Below are 18,869 nucleotides of genomic sequence, written 5' to 3'. Positions count from 1 at the left end.
TAACAACTTTTGAAAATAATTTTTTTTTTAAGAATTTACTTAAAATTTTACTGAAATTTATTATATTAAAGAATGTTATAACAATTTTTGAAAATAATTGAAAACTTTGAAGAATTTTATTAGAAAATTTTAAAATAATTGAATTCCTGAGAAGAATTTAAATAATAATTTATGAAAATACTTGAATTCATGCGAAGAATTTTAATAAAATTTTGTTTAAATAATTGAAATTTTGACAAGAATATTATTAAAATTCTTAACGGGAATTTTTGAAAAATTTTGAATTCTTATATCATGAATTTTGATTTTTTTTTATTTGAACAAAAAAAACAGCCATAGGTAAACCATTATAGGCACTACAAATTAAAGTAATACCTGTTCATGTATAATAATACAAAAAAAAGAAGGGAGTATGTATAAAATAAATGAAAAATGTGTGCAATTATCAAAGAAACAAAAGTAGGCGAAGAGATGAGGAACAAAAGAAAACAAAAATGATAAAGGAATTAGAGAAAAAAATCAAAATACAAATTTAATTATGGTCGCAGGGCTATGATGCGTGAAATAATATTACGTTTGAAAGTTAAAGCATTTAAACTAAAAGTGTCGAAATCAGTATCGCTACATTCAAATATATCGTTAATGGTTTTACACATTCTATACATCGGAGACATATAACCAATTGGTCTTGTAGGCTTTCGCAAATAAAAAGGATACCATGACCTAGAGGTAAGACGTGGGATTTTAAGGTTTATATTATACTTAGTAAGAAAGGGCAATCAATTTGAGAATTTAATAAATTGTAAATAAATTTACATTTAGAAACAATGCGTCTTTCATTCAAAGTCAGGACGTCAAAATTAGTACATAGGTCAATGTAGTCTGAACCTCTTGGCGGATAAACTCCGTACTTGCGAAAACTACAATATTTCAAAAAACGTTTCTGTAATTTCTCGAGTAAATTAATCTCAACATCAAACACTGGATCCCAAAGTAAGGCGAGGTATTCTACTTTAGACCGAAAGATGGTGTTAAACAGTGTTAATAAAACGTCAGTAGATTTAATAAATTTAGAATTTCAAATTTATTGAATTTTGGAATGCAATTATTATTAAAATTATTAGAAAAATCTTCGAAACAATTCAATTATTTTCGTAAAAAATAAAATTTTCCGAATCAGTTCAATTATTTAGGAAATTTTAATAAAATTCTTCCCAAGAATTCAATTCTTTTCAAAAATTAAAAAATTCGGAGAAATTTAAATTTAAAAGAGCAAAAGCGTGGTAACCCTGACTCTGAAAGTTGCCTACTTTACCGACAGTGTATAAATTCGAATTCTTCTTTAGGCGGGAAATTTAAATCTTAACTTTCGCTTTTGCACTAAATTTCAAAAAATAAACGCTATTTCCGCATTAAAATAATAAATTAATCTAAAGATTCGATTAGAGATGAAAAATTTAATGAAAGTAAGAACAAACCTTAGAAAATCGTTCTCCGATCTTAGTCCGGTAATTTCCTTGCTCTTGAGTTCGAGAACAGTTCGCAAAGAATCGGCTTCGGCCTGTAAAACAGCACCTTGATCATGAACGAATATTCGTCTATTATCAGTCTCATCCTCTTTTATACGGGTAAGCTCTATTTCATGCTCGGCCTGTAACCTGGCGATAGTCGCACGATTTTCCCTGACCGTCTCCTGGAGTCGACTTTCAAACAAAGCTCGCTCTTCACGCATTGCTTGCTCCAAACCTTTGATGTGTTCCGCGTGTTGGATATCCACTGTGAAACAAAAAACAAAAAATCCAATCAACATTCTATAACCGTTAAAAGAAAATTTTTCAGTTTTTCAATTTGAACCCTTATTCTTTGAACCGATCCCAGTCACTTTGAAATAAACCCCCAAAAAAACACCATAAAATTCGAAAATAACAAATATTTCAATATTCCAGTTTTCTAAAATTAAAAATTTCAAAAACGTGACTAGTAGGATAATATGACTATTAACGAAAATTCGCTAATGAGTTTTAGGAAATATTTATCGCTCTGAAAAAAGTCCTTTCACTAAACATCCTTCTATTTAGGTCGAACGCTCTACTATACGCGAATCGAATTAAACAAATCGTTGGAACACTTCCAAAACAAATGTAAAATCTCTCCTTTTTGCCTAAAGTGTTTAGTTTACGCACTGAATATGCATAGAAAACGAAATGTATATTCAGTTATTAAAATATTTTATTAAAATTTATTCAAAATAAAAAAAAATAAAGAAAAATTATTTTAGTGAAAAAAATGATGGAAAATAGATTTGTTTTGTACTTTTAAAAATTTTCGAATTTGATATTAATTTGCGTATATTTACCGTATAATTTTTCAAAGAACTTGAAGAGTAGGAGATTAATTTAAAAAACTATATAGCGAGCAGATGCGCGATCGAAAGAACTTGCACCTGTCGTTAAAGTATCAGTGGCGTAGAGTTTGCAAACATTGACTCAAACAGGTGATATTTTAGCATACAAGTTTACGAGTCGTGGATTTTAATCGTACTGCCAAATGTAGTTTGGGAACATAAACGTTTCTATTTTTAATAAAAAAAAAAATTTCCTTCAAGGTTCCAGTGGTCTCTTGGCTGAAAATAATCGTTTCGTTCGCAACAATCGCATCTCGTTCATTATTATGTTAATTAAGCAACTCAACCTGCTCTTCAAATCTTATAATTATTATTATAAATAATGGAAATATAAATTATTAAAAATAATAAAAATAAAAATTATTAAAAATAATAATAATAATTATTAAAAATAATAATAAAAATTATTAAAAATAATAAAAATAAAAATTATTATTATATTTAAATAAAGTAAAAACTAAAAAGGGTCCATTTTGTTTATTTATTTGTTTAGTTATTTGTTTGTTTATTTATTTATTCCTTTATAAAATTACGAATATGGAAAAAAATTTCGAAGAATTTAGCCTAAATTTAAAACTACTTCATATTTCTTCACTGAATAATTTTATGCTGTATTGAAACAGCTTTTCAAGATTTTGTCAATGTAACTAAACAATGAAGAAAGAAGAGATTTTATTTTGTTTTTAAAGGAAATGATTTAGTTAAATGTTTGTGAACTCAATATTGAAAGGTGAAGAAATAGCTTCTTTTTTATTTTAGAAAATTTTTCGAAAAAATTGTAAACTTACAATTTTCTTGTAGTCTCTCCAAGGCTCTTCGGTGTTCTTCTTTATTTTCTTCTATTGATTGTTCAATAGCCATGTGTCTGCTCCTTAAACTTTCGACATTTTCATTTGCAGATATCCACTTCGTCTTCATCATTTCGTAATTTCTTCTCCACCTCAGCGAAGAGAATCCGTCAAGCTAGAAAAAAAATTTACTTATTTTAAACTGTAAAATTTAAATGCAGAATTTTTTTTTAAACATAATTTATACTTTTGAACAAAATGTGTTTACAAACCGAATTTTTTTGAATAGAATTCTTTTTATTTTTTTTAAATTGCTTTACGTTTATTAGAAAAGAGGAGATAAGAAATTTTGCCATATATAGTTAAAGAGTAGATAAAGATAAATGAATAGAAAGTGAATGAAGAATAAATTACTATCCCCAAATGATTTAATGACCCTTTTTCGAAATATTGAAAAAAGTAAAGTTTCGAAAAATTGACGATAAAAATTAAGAAACTATATTCTGAACTTTTACATGCTTACTTTGAAAAAGAATTTCATTCGGTAATAAAAAAAACCAACGTTTCTTCACAATCATTTTTTTTCAGAAAATCAAATATTAAATAAGTGAAGAAAAGTATCTAAGAAGCAAATTTTTTTTGTATAATAAAAACTTAAACATCAATAGTTTTATATTAAATCGAAATCGATTTTGAAAATTACAAACATAACCTCAAATTTTTTGCTTCTTTGGTACCTTTCTTCAGTTATAAAGAAGAAGAAGTACCTTTCTTCAGTGATCGAAACATAAATATAAACTTTTGATAGAAATTAATTTTAAATTTTAAATTCATATTCGATTTTTTTTTGTTCACTATTTGCATAAAAACAAAATCGAAAAAAATCATAACAATGAGAAATGTTTTGAAGAATTTTTAATGCATTGAACTTGAACGGCCGTGAATTAATTTCAGTTTATAACTTATAAATTAATAATAAATTCACGATGTTTATCGTTATGGAAAATGTTTACATATTATAAAGGCAATGTATTCATTGAGTCATGTTATGATTATTAATGTATATCATTTCGATTTAGTGTCAAACGGAAAAATTAATTATTCTCTCTACTTAAAAAAAAATTAAATTAAATTAAATTTACCTTTTATAAAATTTACATTTAATAAAACTTAAATTTCTAAAATAAACACTATTTTTGTAATTATGTTAACAATTTTTTAATTTTCACTTATAATTTTATTTTCAATTATAATTTTCATAATTAATCTTTCATAATTATAATTTTAAGTATGTTTCAAACTATTTTTCCGTTATTAATTAATTATTTCGCGCACTGAAGAAAGGTGCTTGAGAAGCTAAAAATTTTAGGTTAGGTTAGGGTTATTTTTATAAATATAGAAATTTTTATTCAACTGTTTGGTTTTGTATAATTAACACTAAAATCAGTTTTTATTATAATTATTCTAATCAGTGAATATAAATTCAGAGTGTTTTTATTAAAAAAAATAAAACTAACCTAAAATTGTTTGCTTTTTTTTAACACCTTTCTTCAGTGTTCATAACAGTTATTTTTAAATTATAAATTACAAAAAGTAATTAAAGAAAATTATTAGCTAATAAATTTTAAACTATATAATTGAATTAAAATCAAATAAATAAAATTAATTTACTTCAAAAGAAATATTTTCTATTTTTCGTCTTTAATATTTTTCAGTGTTCAAAACCAAATGATTATTCTCGGTTTCTTAAACAAACAAATTATAGTGTTTGCTGTATTCTTTTTTTTTCTCGCAAGTAAAGAATAATACGCACAAAGTGCTTTAATTAAGGAAGAACAAGGGAATAAAGTAGCTGTAAATACAATTATGCTTTTGATTTAATTGGCTTTGGCATATACGAGGAAGTAGAAAGTGAAAATAATCCCGTTCTTTCGAGAAATTACACCTTTCTTCACAACCAACTATATAAATATATTTATTTATTCTTTATTTTATTCCTCATTTGTGCAAAATAAATTTTGTCCTCTTCCCCCAAAAAAATTTTTTTTTTTTTTTTAACTATTTTTAAAACTATTTTTTTCAAATCTATATGAAAATAATTTTTTTTTTCATTCTTCAAATTGAAAAATACCTACAACAATTTTTTTTTCTTTCCGCTTAAGATGGAATATGTACTTCATGTGCAATGAGAAAAACTTGAAAGCACCATTTCTGGTGATTCTTGTTGCAAAAGTTTTTCCTTTTAAATTAACTATGGAATGACTCCCTCATGAAATCTCCCTGAATTCCAAAGACAACTTCTATCAATCTAATTCCAATTGAAAGTGGAGCAATTATCATATATTAAAAAAAAAAAGAAGAAATAAAATTGAAAATTCTGTATTTAAATAATTTTTAAATTAATAATTTTAAATATTTCTATAAATTTTGAAAAATGTTTTCCGTTCACTATTTTTATGATAAAATAAATAAAATGAATAAAATAAATTAAAACAAATACAATTCTGTTAGTAAATAAAATTTAATTGAAAGAAGGAAAAATAATATTAATTAAAGAAAAATAAGTAAATAATTAAATTAATGCAATTATTTATCGTTATTTTTTAATTTAAATAATATATTTAGTGAATAATTAAATAATTTATTTACCGAGTTATTAGTTTAAATAATTTCTTTAATTATTTATTTGTTTCAATAATGAAACTAAATTTAATTATTTATTTGTTTCAAAAATGAAACTAAATTTAATTATTTATTTACTTAAATAATTAAACTGTATTTCTTTTCTATTTTTAGTTAACTTTTATTTTTCAGTTTATTTTTAAACTTTAATTTTTTTTTCTCATTTTTCTGTTAGATAAAAAAAGATTTCGATAAATAGATGAAAAATTGAACAAAATTGATCTCTCTTTGCTTTTATTCTTCCACTATTTTTAATTAAATATTATAATAAAATAATTAAATTCAGTTTTAATTATTTAAGTAAATAAACAATTATTAATATTATTTTATTATTATTATTATTATTATTATTATTATTTTAAATTCACTTTAATTATTTTATCAATATTTAATTAAAAATAGTGGAAAAATAAAATCAATTTTTTTACTTTTTCATCTATTTATCCAAATCTTTTTTTATCTAACAGAAAAATGAGAAAAAAATTAAAGTTTAAAAATAAATTGAAAAATAAAAGTCGACTAAAAATAGAAAAAACGTAATAGAAATGAAAACTGTTTGTATAATAAATTATTTAGCAGATATTATTTTAAGATATTTTAAACAATTAGAAAAAACTACACTAATTAATAGTAATTAACACTAATTAATACTAGTAATACTAATAAAACTAATTAATATTAATTTTGACTAATTACTATTAATTATTACAATAATTACTATTAATGTTTACTATAATATTATAATTTTTACTAATTACTATTAATTTTGTACTATATTATTATAAATATTACTAATTACTATTAATTTTTACTATACTATTAATAAATTTTCATTTATACGAATTTTTAATTAATTAAAACTTGAAATTCGGTTTTTTTAATCATGTTAATTTTAATTAATAAAAATTTTGCTAATAAATTTTTATAATATATCTAAATTTTAAATTGCTGTAACTTTTTAATTATAAAAAATTTCAAATTGATGCAAGTTTTTAATCAAATAAAAATGTTGAATAGGTGAATGTTTTGTAATTATAAAAATTTTAAATTGATGCAACTTTTTAATAATATAAAAATAGTTTAATTGATGCAACTTTTAATTATAAAAATTTTAATTTGAAGCAACTTTTTATTCTTATTATAAAAATTTTGATTTGATGAATATAACACTTTTTTAATGAATATAAAAATTTTGAATTGATGCACCTTTTTAGTCAAATAAAAATTTTGATTTTGATATGAAAACTTTCAATTATATATATAAAAAATGTTGAATTTTGTCAAAAATGTTTATTTACACACAAATTTAAATAACATTTACGAAAAAAAACTCACCTCATTAGCAAGATAATTGACGGTAATTGAGAGAGCTTGAATTGTACTTTCAGCTCTCTTGATACTAGAATTCTCGTTAATCACAGCATCAGTCTGGGCAGTTTTTTCTCTAGTTTCTGGTGACGCAGTTTCTTTTGGTCCACGATCTGTAATTAATGGCACGGGACCCATCAGCAATAGTAAATAAAATTCACTTCTTTAAATTTTTGGTGAAAATTTTCCATAACTTCTGACTAACTCAACACATTTTTCATTTTAACACTGAACAGGTAAATTAATGTCTAGAATTTTTTTTTTTTTTTTTTAATTATTATTATACATTTAATTTTTGTATTTATTTCGATCTCTAAATTTATTTATTTCTACATATCATTAAATTTATTTCAAACATTGAATTTATTTGTTTCAATTGTTAAATTTGTTTATTTCTATCATTTAATTTAATTATTTCTATTGTTTAATTTGTTTATTTGTATCATTTAAATTATTTATTTATATCATTTAATTTAATTATTTCTATTATTTTATTTATTTACATCTTTAGTTTAATTTATTTACTTCTATAGCATTAATAATAAAAAATAATTTAAACTTTTTTAAAGTCACTGAAGCACTATAAATATTATATAGAATTCATATTTAAATAAATTCCAATCATTTTTATTTATCTTTGTTTTGCAGTTTAAAATTAAAAATAATTGTTTTTAACAATAATTTGTTATAATTGTTACAATAACAATTTTTTAATAATTTTTAAAATGTTTGTTTGTTTTACAGTTTAAAATTCAAAATAACTTTTTTTTTGTTTTACACTTTAAAATTTAGAATAACTTTTTTTTTCGTTTATTTCACAGTTGAAAATTAAAAATAATTTTTATTTTATCACTAAAACCAACTCACATTTTTAATTATTTTATCCTTATAATTTTTCACGTATAAAAAAATAACTATCAACAGAGGAAAAAAATTGAAATAGAATTTTTCATTTGAATTATTATTTGCGTTCTTCGCTTTATTTTCTCTATTAAAAAGAAAAACTATAAAAAAATATCAGCAAATGTTAGTTAGTTGATTGAGCAATAATTTTTTTCTGAATTTTATTTTCAATTTCACTTCATTAATTTTTATAGTAATATTCCAATTGAATCGATATCTAGGTAATGGCGTTTAGTTTTACAACATAACATTCGACGAACAACTATATGTATGCGTACCGAACTGAAACTGAATTAGCACCTAGCACCGAGCCACGCTTTTCCTTCGCGATTCTTATCCCTCTTTTCTTCTTTGACATACCCACCGACCCTCCCCCCCTTCCCTCTTTTTTCCACTAACTACCCAACAGTGGCTAATTACACAGGCCAAATTACCCAGAAATTTTTCTTACCCACTGGAAAAAGTAGGATCTTTTTTTGAAAAAAGTTGTACATTTATTTTCTCAGTTTTATTTATGTATTTCAATTTTTATTTTATTTATGTATTTAAAATTTTATTTTGTTTAAAATTTTATTTATGTATTTAAATTTTTATTTTATTTTAATTTTTATTCATGTATTTAAATTTTACTCAAATTTTAATTTAACTAAAACCATGAAGATTGTTTTATTTAATTGATTCTTGTTAATTTTATATTTTACTTCACTTTATTTTTATTTACTTTATTTTATTTATTTATTTATTTATTTATTTATTTATACTTTATTTTATATTAGATTGGAAAAACTGCATTTGATTCAAAACTTTGGTTACTTTACTTGAATCAAGTAAATATTTACTTGAATCAAATAATTTTTAGTTGAATCAAGTAAATTTTATATTTGAATCAATCATTTCGATATTTAAAGCGCAATTAATATTTTATTGACATAAATTAAATATTATTTGGTAAAAATAAATATTTATTAGATTTAACTGAAAATTATTTGATTCAAGTAAATATTTCCTTGATTCAATAGTAAAGTAATTGTTTATTTGAATCAAATAAAATTTTATTTGAACCAACAATTTAAATATTTAAAGAAATTACTATTTAACTTACTTGAATTAAATAACTTGATTCAAGTAAATATTTCTTTGATTCAAGTAAAGTAATTGTTTATTTGAATCGAGTAAATATTACCTTGATTCAAGTAAAATAATTGTTTATTTAAACCAATAATTTTAATATTTAAAGCAATTACTATTTCATTGACTTAAATTAAATATTTATTTGATCCAAGTAAATTTTTTTAGTAATTCAAGTGAATATAGTAATCATTTATTTCAATCAAATAAATTTTATAGCTGAATCAAGTAAATTTTCCTTGAATCAATAATTTCAAAAATTTAAAGGAATTACTCCTTAATTGACTTAAATTAAAAAATATTTTGTACAAATAATTATTTATTTGATTGAATTAAAAATTATTTTATTTAACTTAACACTATTTTATTGAACTAAAAATTATTTGATTCAAGTAAATATTTGCTTGATTCAAATATAATGATCGTTTTTTTTATATTAAATAATTTTTAGTTGAATCAAATAAAATTTATTTACACCAACATTTTCAATACTTAAAGCAATTACTATTTAACTAGGTTAAATTAAATATTTATTTGATTCAAGTAAATATTTCTTTGATTCAAGTAAAGTAATTGTTTATTTGAAACAAATAATTTTGAGTTCAATCAAGTAAATTATATTTGAAACAATAAATTCAAAATTTAAAGAGTTTATACTATTTGATTGACTTAAAAATTAAACATTTATTTGATTCAAGTAAATTATTTTATTCAAGTAAATATTTACTTGAATCAAATAATTTTTAGTTGAATCAAGTAAATTTTATATTTGAACCAACAATTTCAATATTTAATGCAACTTAAATTAAATATTTATTTGATTCAAGTAAATATTTCCTTGATTTAAGTAAAGTAATGGTTTATGTGAATCAAATAAATATTTCCTTGATTCAAGTAAATTTTATTTAAAACAATAATTTCAATATTTAAAGAGTTTGCTATTTAATTGACTTAAAAATTAAATATTTACTTGATTCAAGTAAATATTTGCTTAATAGTAGTTAAGTAATCGTTTATTTGAACCAACAATTTTAAAATTTAAAGCAATTACTATTTAATTCACTTAAATTAAAAATTATTTTCTACAAATAAATATTTATTTGATTCCACTAAAAAATTATTTGATTCAACTTAACATTATTTAATTCAACTAAAAATTATTTAATTCAAATAAATTGTTTCCTTGATAAGAGTCGAGTAATCGAATTTTTCGCAAATTAAAAGTTCCCGCCAAAAAATGACAAATCTGCATTATCCATAGTTCATAGAGTGGAAACTCGATAATTTTTTTTTTCTTCGACACAAATTAAGCATTAATTTAAATCATGAATTAAAGCTTCTGAAAAAACTTACTTCTTAACAAATTTCTTCTTTCTCTTATTATTAACTCGGAAATATATTACAGACTTCCTGAATAATGCGTGCGTCTTTTTATTAAACTCTCGAGACAGATTTGGAATAAAATTTCTATAAACTTGTTCCTCTTTTTTACTTTTTATTCCAAACGAGAGAAAACTATGACATTAAATCAAATGAAAACTCAATTCAGAAAATATATAGTATATATATATAGTGAAAGTTCAACAGGCTTTCTTACTGCTTTAGGCGAAACACGCACGCATTTATGACCATAGTGAAATAATATAGGTATAGAATCTTATTTCCTATCATCATAGCCGATCTTCAACGGCCACTTAAGTTTTAGAGGAGAAGAAAAATTAGGGAATTCCTAATTATCCCCAAAAGGCATTTCCCATTCGACGAGGAAAAATACGTGTCTCGACCGATTGTACAATATACCCATCTCGCCATCACAGTACGATCGTTTATCACTTAATGAATTCGTATTTCATGCGTAAAAAGAAAAAGTTTGTTTTCCCAAAAAAAAAAAAAAAAAAAAATGAATTTTAAAAGATTTCAGATTTTTGTTTTAATTTACAACTTCTTTAAATATTCTTTTCTTTTTTGAAAACGGAAATATTTTACTTTAAATAGAAAAATTGACCTGATAATGAAAATCGAGATGAAAATTCTGTTAAGATTTAAAAATTTTTTTTCCTGTCAAGTATTTTTTTTTATTTTACATCGTCGTGACTATTAGGTCTCCAATTTTTCGCCCTTTTTTCTATTAAAACAATTAAATAAATTTCAAAATTATATTTATTTATGTTTTATATTTAAGAATATTTATAATAATAATAATAATAATTTCCCTTAGAAATTAATTGTCAACCTTATCTACAGAACATATATTATGGGAAACTTATTTTTTTAAAAATTTCGCCTAAAGTGTAGACTTACTAAATTCAAATTCGTTCGTCGTAATGAAAAATTCCTTTTTGGAAAAATTTCATTCAATAGAAATAGTAATCGAAAATTTTAATTCGAAATAAATTAAAAAAACTTTTAGCCGAATTCGGCTTCTAATGTCAAATCACCTGAGAAATAAAATAAAAAAAAAAATTTTTTTTTATATAATAGACGCGACAAAAAATAATTTTAAAGAATAAAGAAACTCTTGTTTTGATGGTTGAGTATAACAATTGTTTTATAGATTGAATTAAATTTTGCTGACTCATTATTAAATATATATTTTTTTTTTGCTTCTTATTTAATGCATCATAGAAAGTACAGGAAGATTATATTTACAGTTATGCAAATAAGAGAGGATGTGTAGATTACAATAAATTTCATACCATAATTTGAATCAATTGTCATCAAAAATTGCCAATCTCTCGATTATTTCGATCTCTTTAAAAGTTTAAACAGTAAAAATGTAATTTCAAAAATATTTTTTTAAAATTCTATTTTATAAAAACCTATTCTATTTTATAAACCTATAAAGGTTTTATTTATGTATATTTATGTTTTACTTATATTATATTATATTATTATTATTATTATTATTATTATTATATTATAATAATTATAATTATTATATCATTATTATTACTAATATCATAAATAATAATATTAATAATTATTATTATTATATACAATAAATAGAATATTTTATGTAAATATCATTTTATTGAAAATGTTTATCGCTTTGTAAGTCTGTTTCTTATATTTAAGTAAATAAATGAAAGTATTGCTACCTGCAATTTTTTTAATTATTTTTTTATCCACTTTTTTCGAATTTCTTTCTTTTTCTAAAACAATTTTTAAACATTTTTCTAAAATTATATGTTTGTTTATAGAATATAAAATAATAAAAACAGATATTTTTAGAAAAATGTTTATTTAAAATTTTTTTGGAAAAATTGTAGAGAAACTCGAGTCTATAGGTATGCATTTAAAATAAGAATAGAACAAAAACGATAGAAAATGTAAACTATTTTTTAATTGACTAAAGGAAAAAAAATGGAATTTCCCTTTAAAATTTAAAACATCGTTAAAATACTTAATACACTGTGTAAATGAAGTTAAATAGAAGTGTATTTGACTAAATCTAAAATTAACTATGTATATACATTTACAAGCTTTGAATAGAAAGCTGAGATCTATATATTATAAAATCTAAAAGCATGCTAAAATTTAACTCTCTAAATTATTTTTATTTTTCTTTATAGAGACTACTTTTTTTATAATTATTATCATTTTCGAATAAAATTTTCGATATTAAAATATTTACTTTTTATCATCATAGCAATTTCCTTTTGTTTTCCATAAGCAAACGATAATTATAATAATTTTAATATTTATTTATTTAAAAAATAATATTTAATTATTTATTAATAATAATAAATTATAATTATAAATATTATAAATTATATATATTATAATATAATTATATAGGATCCTTCATGAAATTTCATAATTTAAAAACTCAAAATAAAATATTCTGCCTTTTCGATTACAAGAACAAAAAAAACTAATTATTTAATCCATTATTTATTTAACTGAATACCTAATGTAAATCCTAAATAATTAAAAAAAAAAATTTTTTATAAATACCTTTAATAGAAGAAGAACTTTTTTGTTTATTTGGGATGATTGTCGCTGCTCGTCGTACAATTGGAACCTTTCTAGTTGCCGATGGACTTTTTTCTGCAAAAAAAAAAGTAATTTAGTTAAAATTTTTAAATTTAATGTAAATATAGTAAAAATTTTTTTTTTAAATTTAAATATAAAAAAAATATCAATCACATGTTTATTTCTATTAACATTTAAGTAATTTTGTATTCCAATCAAATAAATTTTAATTGAACCAAAATAATTTTAGTATTTAAAGCAAATAACATTTAATAAGAAATTATTTGGTACAAATAAATATTTATTTGACAATCGACAAGTATAATTGTTTCTTTGAATCGAATACATTTTTTTCATTGTCTCTTTGTATAAACTTTTATATAAAAAAACAAAAAAAAATTATTTTTCAGACCAAAAATTAAAATTTCTACTTTTAAAATTTTTTTTTAATTTTAAACTTTCAAAAGTTTTACATTTTTGAAGGAAAAAACTTTTAATTTATTCTATTCAATAAAATACATATTTTTTATAATAATAAAAATAATAATATAAAATACTAATTACTAATTAATTAAATTATACCTTGGATGTTAAATTTTCATTAATAACTAGAAAATCCCCAATAAATTCACACACACACAGATTAAACAATATAATAACAATTAAGTGTAAAATTTTCACACGCCAGGAAAAAAATTTCTTAAATGGTGAAGGAATGAAATTTTCCTTGTTAGTGCGAGAAATCCCACAGATGGAAACAGACTGACAAACATTTGCAACAACCTCAGTAAACCCCCCAAAAAAGAGGGGTCATTTAACCATAGGAAGTGGAGACCCGACCGATTTAAAGTCAACAAACTCCTCAAAAATTTGCCTTTTGGGTATATTTGCTGTACTTATGGTCGTCGAGCAGTAAAACATTTCGTCTCGTTATGTATTTTTAAAGAAAAAAAAGAAGTAGAAAAATTATTTTTCAAAAAAAAATTACAATTTCTACTTTAAAAAAATTTTCTTTTTTATTTTTAAACTTTCAAAAGTGTTACACTTTTGAACGAAAACAATTTCAATTTATTCTATTCAAATACATATTTTATTGTTTATTAAATAATAAATGTTATAAATAAATAGTATATTAATTAAAAAAAAAAAAAAAAAAAAAAAAAAAATCGTTAGTCTAATAATTACTATTATCAAACATTTTATTTATTTATTGACTTTGAATGGGATAAACAAATTTAAAAAAATAATTATTGTTTTACTATTATTTTTATTATAATAATTATTATTAACAATGAATAGTAAAATAAAATTCATTGTTTTATTTTTTTAGAATTAAAAATAGTTTAGAGAAGGAAATTGCAAACTTTGTTTTAATTACGATTTTATGTTATAAATAGTAATTTAAAAAAAAGTTTGCAGTTTCCTTTTCCACAAAGAAAAGAAAAAAAAATAAATAGAGACATTTACTGAAGAAATTATATTAAAATTTCACCCCGAAAAATAATTAAAGTTTCTCAATAATATTTCTCGTTAAACGCTTTTTTGCTGACATAAAAATTTTAAAAGAAAAAAAAGAAATGATTTCTCTCATTTTTCTTAAAAATTTAATTTAAACCGCAGTAATTTAATGGTTAATAACTATTATTGAAAATTGAAAATTTCCGTTCCGTTAGATATGGGAGGCGAAAAAAAGAGTGTAAACTCGACACTATTTTAAAGAGAGAACAATAAAGATTTCACCTTCACGGAAATGCTAATGCACTGTCACGAATAGTTTTTTTTTCTTTATCTAAATGAATCCCTCTTGAGAACCTACTTTTGCAACTTTACTTGACGCACAAGGTTTAAATAATTTGTTTCAATTTTGTTTTTGTTTTTTTGTCTTTTTATATATAGTCACTTAAAAAATCGAAAAGTTATATTTTGGTTTTAACAAAATTTTTTTCTGTAATTAATAATTAATTTTAATTATTTATTTTTATATTATTTTTTATCATTTATTATTTATTTTATTTTTCAACTCTACTTTTAAGGGCATAATGGTTCAAATGCCCTTAATTAATTAATTAATTTATTTATTTATTTATTTAGAAAACAATATAATTTTATTTTTTTTTATTTTAAATTTTACTTTTTTTATATTATTTATTACTTTTTAATTTTGAAAAAATTATATTAATTCAATATTAATATTTTGAGTATTATAAAAGAATTAATATTGAAATTTTTATAATAAAAATAGAAAAAGAAAAAATTGGATAAAAATGCTGGTAGACATGGCAATTGATAAAAGTAAATATCGTTCTAAAGTGGGATTTTCCTTTTGGCGACTGAGTGTGAACAATAAAAAGGAGAAGAAAGGATACGAGCGACATTTTTGAATACCTAACACCAGGTGCTGTAGAAATGACAATGTGCGTCTCCTTCCCTGCCAGGTAGTCATTTTATTTACTTTTCAATAGAGATTTTAATAGAATCTGTAATAAATTTTTCTCGATTTTTCCAAGGTGTTCATAAAATCTGCCGGTCAAATTTTTTTCTCCTTTTTATACTATTACTACTGCTGTTATCATTATTATTATTTATTTTTATTATTATTTTATTATTATTATTATTATTATTATTATTATTATTATTATTATTATTTCATTTTTAATATTGTTATTATTTTTTATTAATAAATAATATTTGTTGATAATAATTACTATTTATAATTATTAATATTATTATTATTATTCTTATTACTACTGTTTTTATATTATACTTTTTAGATAATAATAAATAATATTTTATGAATGCGGCGTAGCTGTGCGGTCTGAGTGTAAGATTTGCATCATTAGAATCCGGGGTTCGAGTCCCCTTGGAGGGAGAAATTTTAATTTTTCTGTTACATTTTTTAATTTCAAAAATATGAGCTAGAAAATATTGTAAAAAATACTGTTGTTAAAAATTAATAATAGTAGTAATAATAATAATAATAATAATTTTTTCCACATCAGAGTAAAACAATATTTTTTAACTAAATTAATTTTTTTATGAAGGAAAAAAAAATTGATTAAATGATTCAAGAATAAAAGGTAATAAAATAAATTTTCCCTTATATTATTGCTGCGAGAAAACTAAAATTAGTCAGCTTTTAAATTAAGAATCATATAAATTTCACGACTTTTAAGAAAATAAAAGCGTTTAAATTTAGAAAGGTTATTAAATTAAGCTTTTTATGAATACATATAGACGATGCCTAATGAAATACAAACTATATAATATATGAGAAAATTCTATAAATAATTCTCTATCTTAAAAAAAAAAAAAAAAAAAAAAAAAAAAAAAAAAGACAAAAAATTTATATTTTATGGCAAAATAATTTTTCTTTGTTTCTTAATAATAAAATAAACTGACTTACAAAAGAGTATACTCTTACAAAAAGGGGGAAAATAACATTCTTTTTTTAAAAAAATAAATTTTATAATGAAAAATAATAAATATTTAAATATAGAAAACAAAAAATAAAAAAATAGGATAAAAATTTTTTTTTGAAAAATATATCCTAAAAATGGATTTTGATTATATAGAAAAGAAGAGACGTAACCTTGAAGAAAGGAGAAAGAACGAAAAAGGAAAAAAAGGGCGAAAAACTTGTTTAAAAAAATAAATCGAATTTGATGTTGAAAATAATTAAACAGACAAGTGTAATTGTTTATATGCTTAATGGCTTCGACGAAAAGAGGGGACGTTAGACGGCTGGAGACCATATACTTCCGGTTAGTTACCCGTTACAACTGACCAGCTTTATGCGAATAAACACATTCTGTCTACTGTGAATAAGATTATTTTGCAAAAATAATTGAATATTTCATATTTATGCTTCCCCCATCCCCCTCCAAAATCAAATTTTCCAAATATAGAATTTGAAATAAAAAAAATTTATGTAATTTTACTTTTTATATAATAATATAATATTATTATTATATTTATATAATATTTATTATATTATATTATAATTATATTACAATATTATATATTTAAATTAATATTTTGTATTAATTAATATTTTTAATTATATAAAATTAATATTTTATTTTTAAATAATAATATTTAAATAATATAATAAATATATTATTTAAATTAATTGGCATTTATTTTACATTAATATTTATTTATTTTTATGAAAAAAAAACTTACCCAAATTAATAGTTGGAGGATCGAGACACGTTTTCTTTGCTTCATAACTATTTGTACGTGAAACCTGATTACTTCTTCCATTTACTTGTCTCCTCGTTTGATTATTCGTTGGCGGTGATCTCTCTGAAAAATAAAAACAAATATTTTTATATTATTTTTTTGTCGCAGAACTAATCAACGAATACGATTATTTTCATACTGTTTTTTTTTATTTATAAAATACAATTTATATTATACTTTTATTTAAATAATTAATATTCGAATAATAATTATAGAAAATATTTATAGCGAAACTTAATGTAGTGAATAATTTTTGTAATTCTAATTTGTTTAAATAATTCTTCATTATTATTAAATTATTATTATTATTATTATTATTATTATTATTATTATTATTATTATTATTATTATTATTAATTATAATTATTATATTAAAATTATTATTATTTTAGTTTTAAACTGTAATTCTCATTAAATTTTTTCGTGCCTCTAAGAATTCAACGTAGCTGTGTGGTCTAAGAGTATAATTCGAGCCACTAAAGTCCGGGGTTCGATTCCCGTTGGGGGAAGAAATTAGAATTTTTCTGTTACATTTCTTAATTAAAAAAAAAATTTAAATTAACAAATTCTGTTGTTAAAAATTAATAATAATGATAATAATAAGAAGCAGAAAATAAAAAAGTAGTAATAAGGATAATAAAAATAATAGTAAAATAAAAATAGTAATGATAATGATAATAAAAATAGTAATATTAATAACAATTATAATAAAAAAATAATAATAATATTAAAATTGAGTTTTTATTTAAATAAATGAAAAAAAATTTATTTCCAGTTAAAAAAAAAATTTTTTTTTAAATATTCAGAGAAGGTAAAAATTTATCCCCGTTACAAATATTTGAATCGCGAAAGCCCCACCCTTTTAGTTCCATTTTCAAGATAGGTGGAAGGATCGATGACCCTTTTCTATTTGCAATTCCTATATTTAGAAATTCCTCCTTTTCCTCATTAATAACGCTTCAATAAATACTTTCAATTAATAAAAACAAAAAAAAAATTCAATTCCATTGAAAGTTACATCAACTAACTAACCTTTTAAATGAATTAATATTAATTATCGAATAAACTCCAAAAAAATTTCTTTTTCATAGAATTTTTTCAAAATTAATTTTAAAAAAATAAACATTCATAAAATATAATTAGTAAAAGTAAGCAAATAAATATCTTAAAAGTAAATAGAAAAAATAAAATAGCTGTAAAAATGTAAAAAAAAATGTAAAAAAATGTAAAATTTATTTTTTAGTGATTTAAATTTAAAGTTTTTTAAACAAAATTTGAAGTTCACTCAAGTATAAAATTTTTATTGTCAACCTTAATTAAATTCAATTTTCAAAGGCAGAGAAAGAGAGAGATGAAAAAGAACAATAACCTATTAAGGA

General features: G+C 21.1%; 1 protein-coding gene across 2 annotated transcripts in view; it reads right to left on the bottom strand.

Moving 5' to 3' along the window:
- Window positions 1-18,869, bottom strand: part of LOC122506557 — a 66,514-nt gene that overhangs the window by 2,242 nt on the left and 45,403 nt on the right. For both annotated transcript variants that reach the window (XM_043618814.1, XM_043618815.1), the window contains 5 exons: window positions 17,431-17,553; window positions 13,231-13,323; window positions 7,210-7,355; window positions 3,193-3,367; window positions 1,479-1,776 (listed from right to left, as the gene is read on the bottom strand). In XM_043618814.1, coding sequence (XP_043474749.1) covers window positions 1,479-1,776; window positions 3,193-3,367; window positions 7,210-7,355; window positions 13,231-13,323; window positions 17,431-17,553 — 835 coding nt within the window. The remainder of the gene's footprint in view (window positions 1-1,478; window positions 1,777-3,192; window positions 3,368-7,209; window positions 7,356-13,230; window positions 13,324-17,430; window positions 17,554-18,869) is intronic.

Source organism: Leptopilina heterotoma, unplaced genomic scaffold (genome assembly GCF_015476425.1).
Source record: "Leptopilina heterotoma isolate Lh14 unplaced genomic scaffold, ASM1547642v1 Lhet_42, whole genome shotgun sequence".
Classification (NCBI taxonomy): Eukaryota; Metazoa; Arthropoda; class Insecta; order Hymenoptera; family Figitidae; genus Leptopilina; species Leptopilina heterotoma.
Note: the sequence above shows the minus strand (reverse complement) of the source record. Positions and strands in the feature narration are given on the sequence as shown.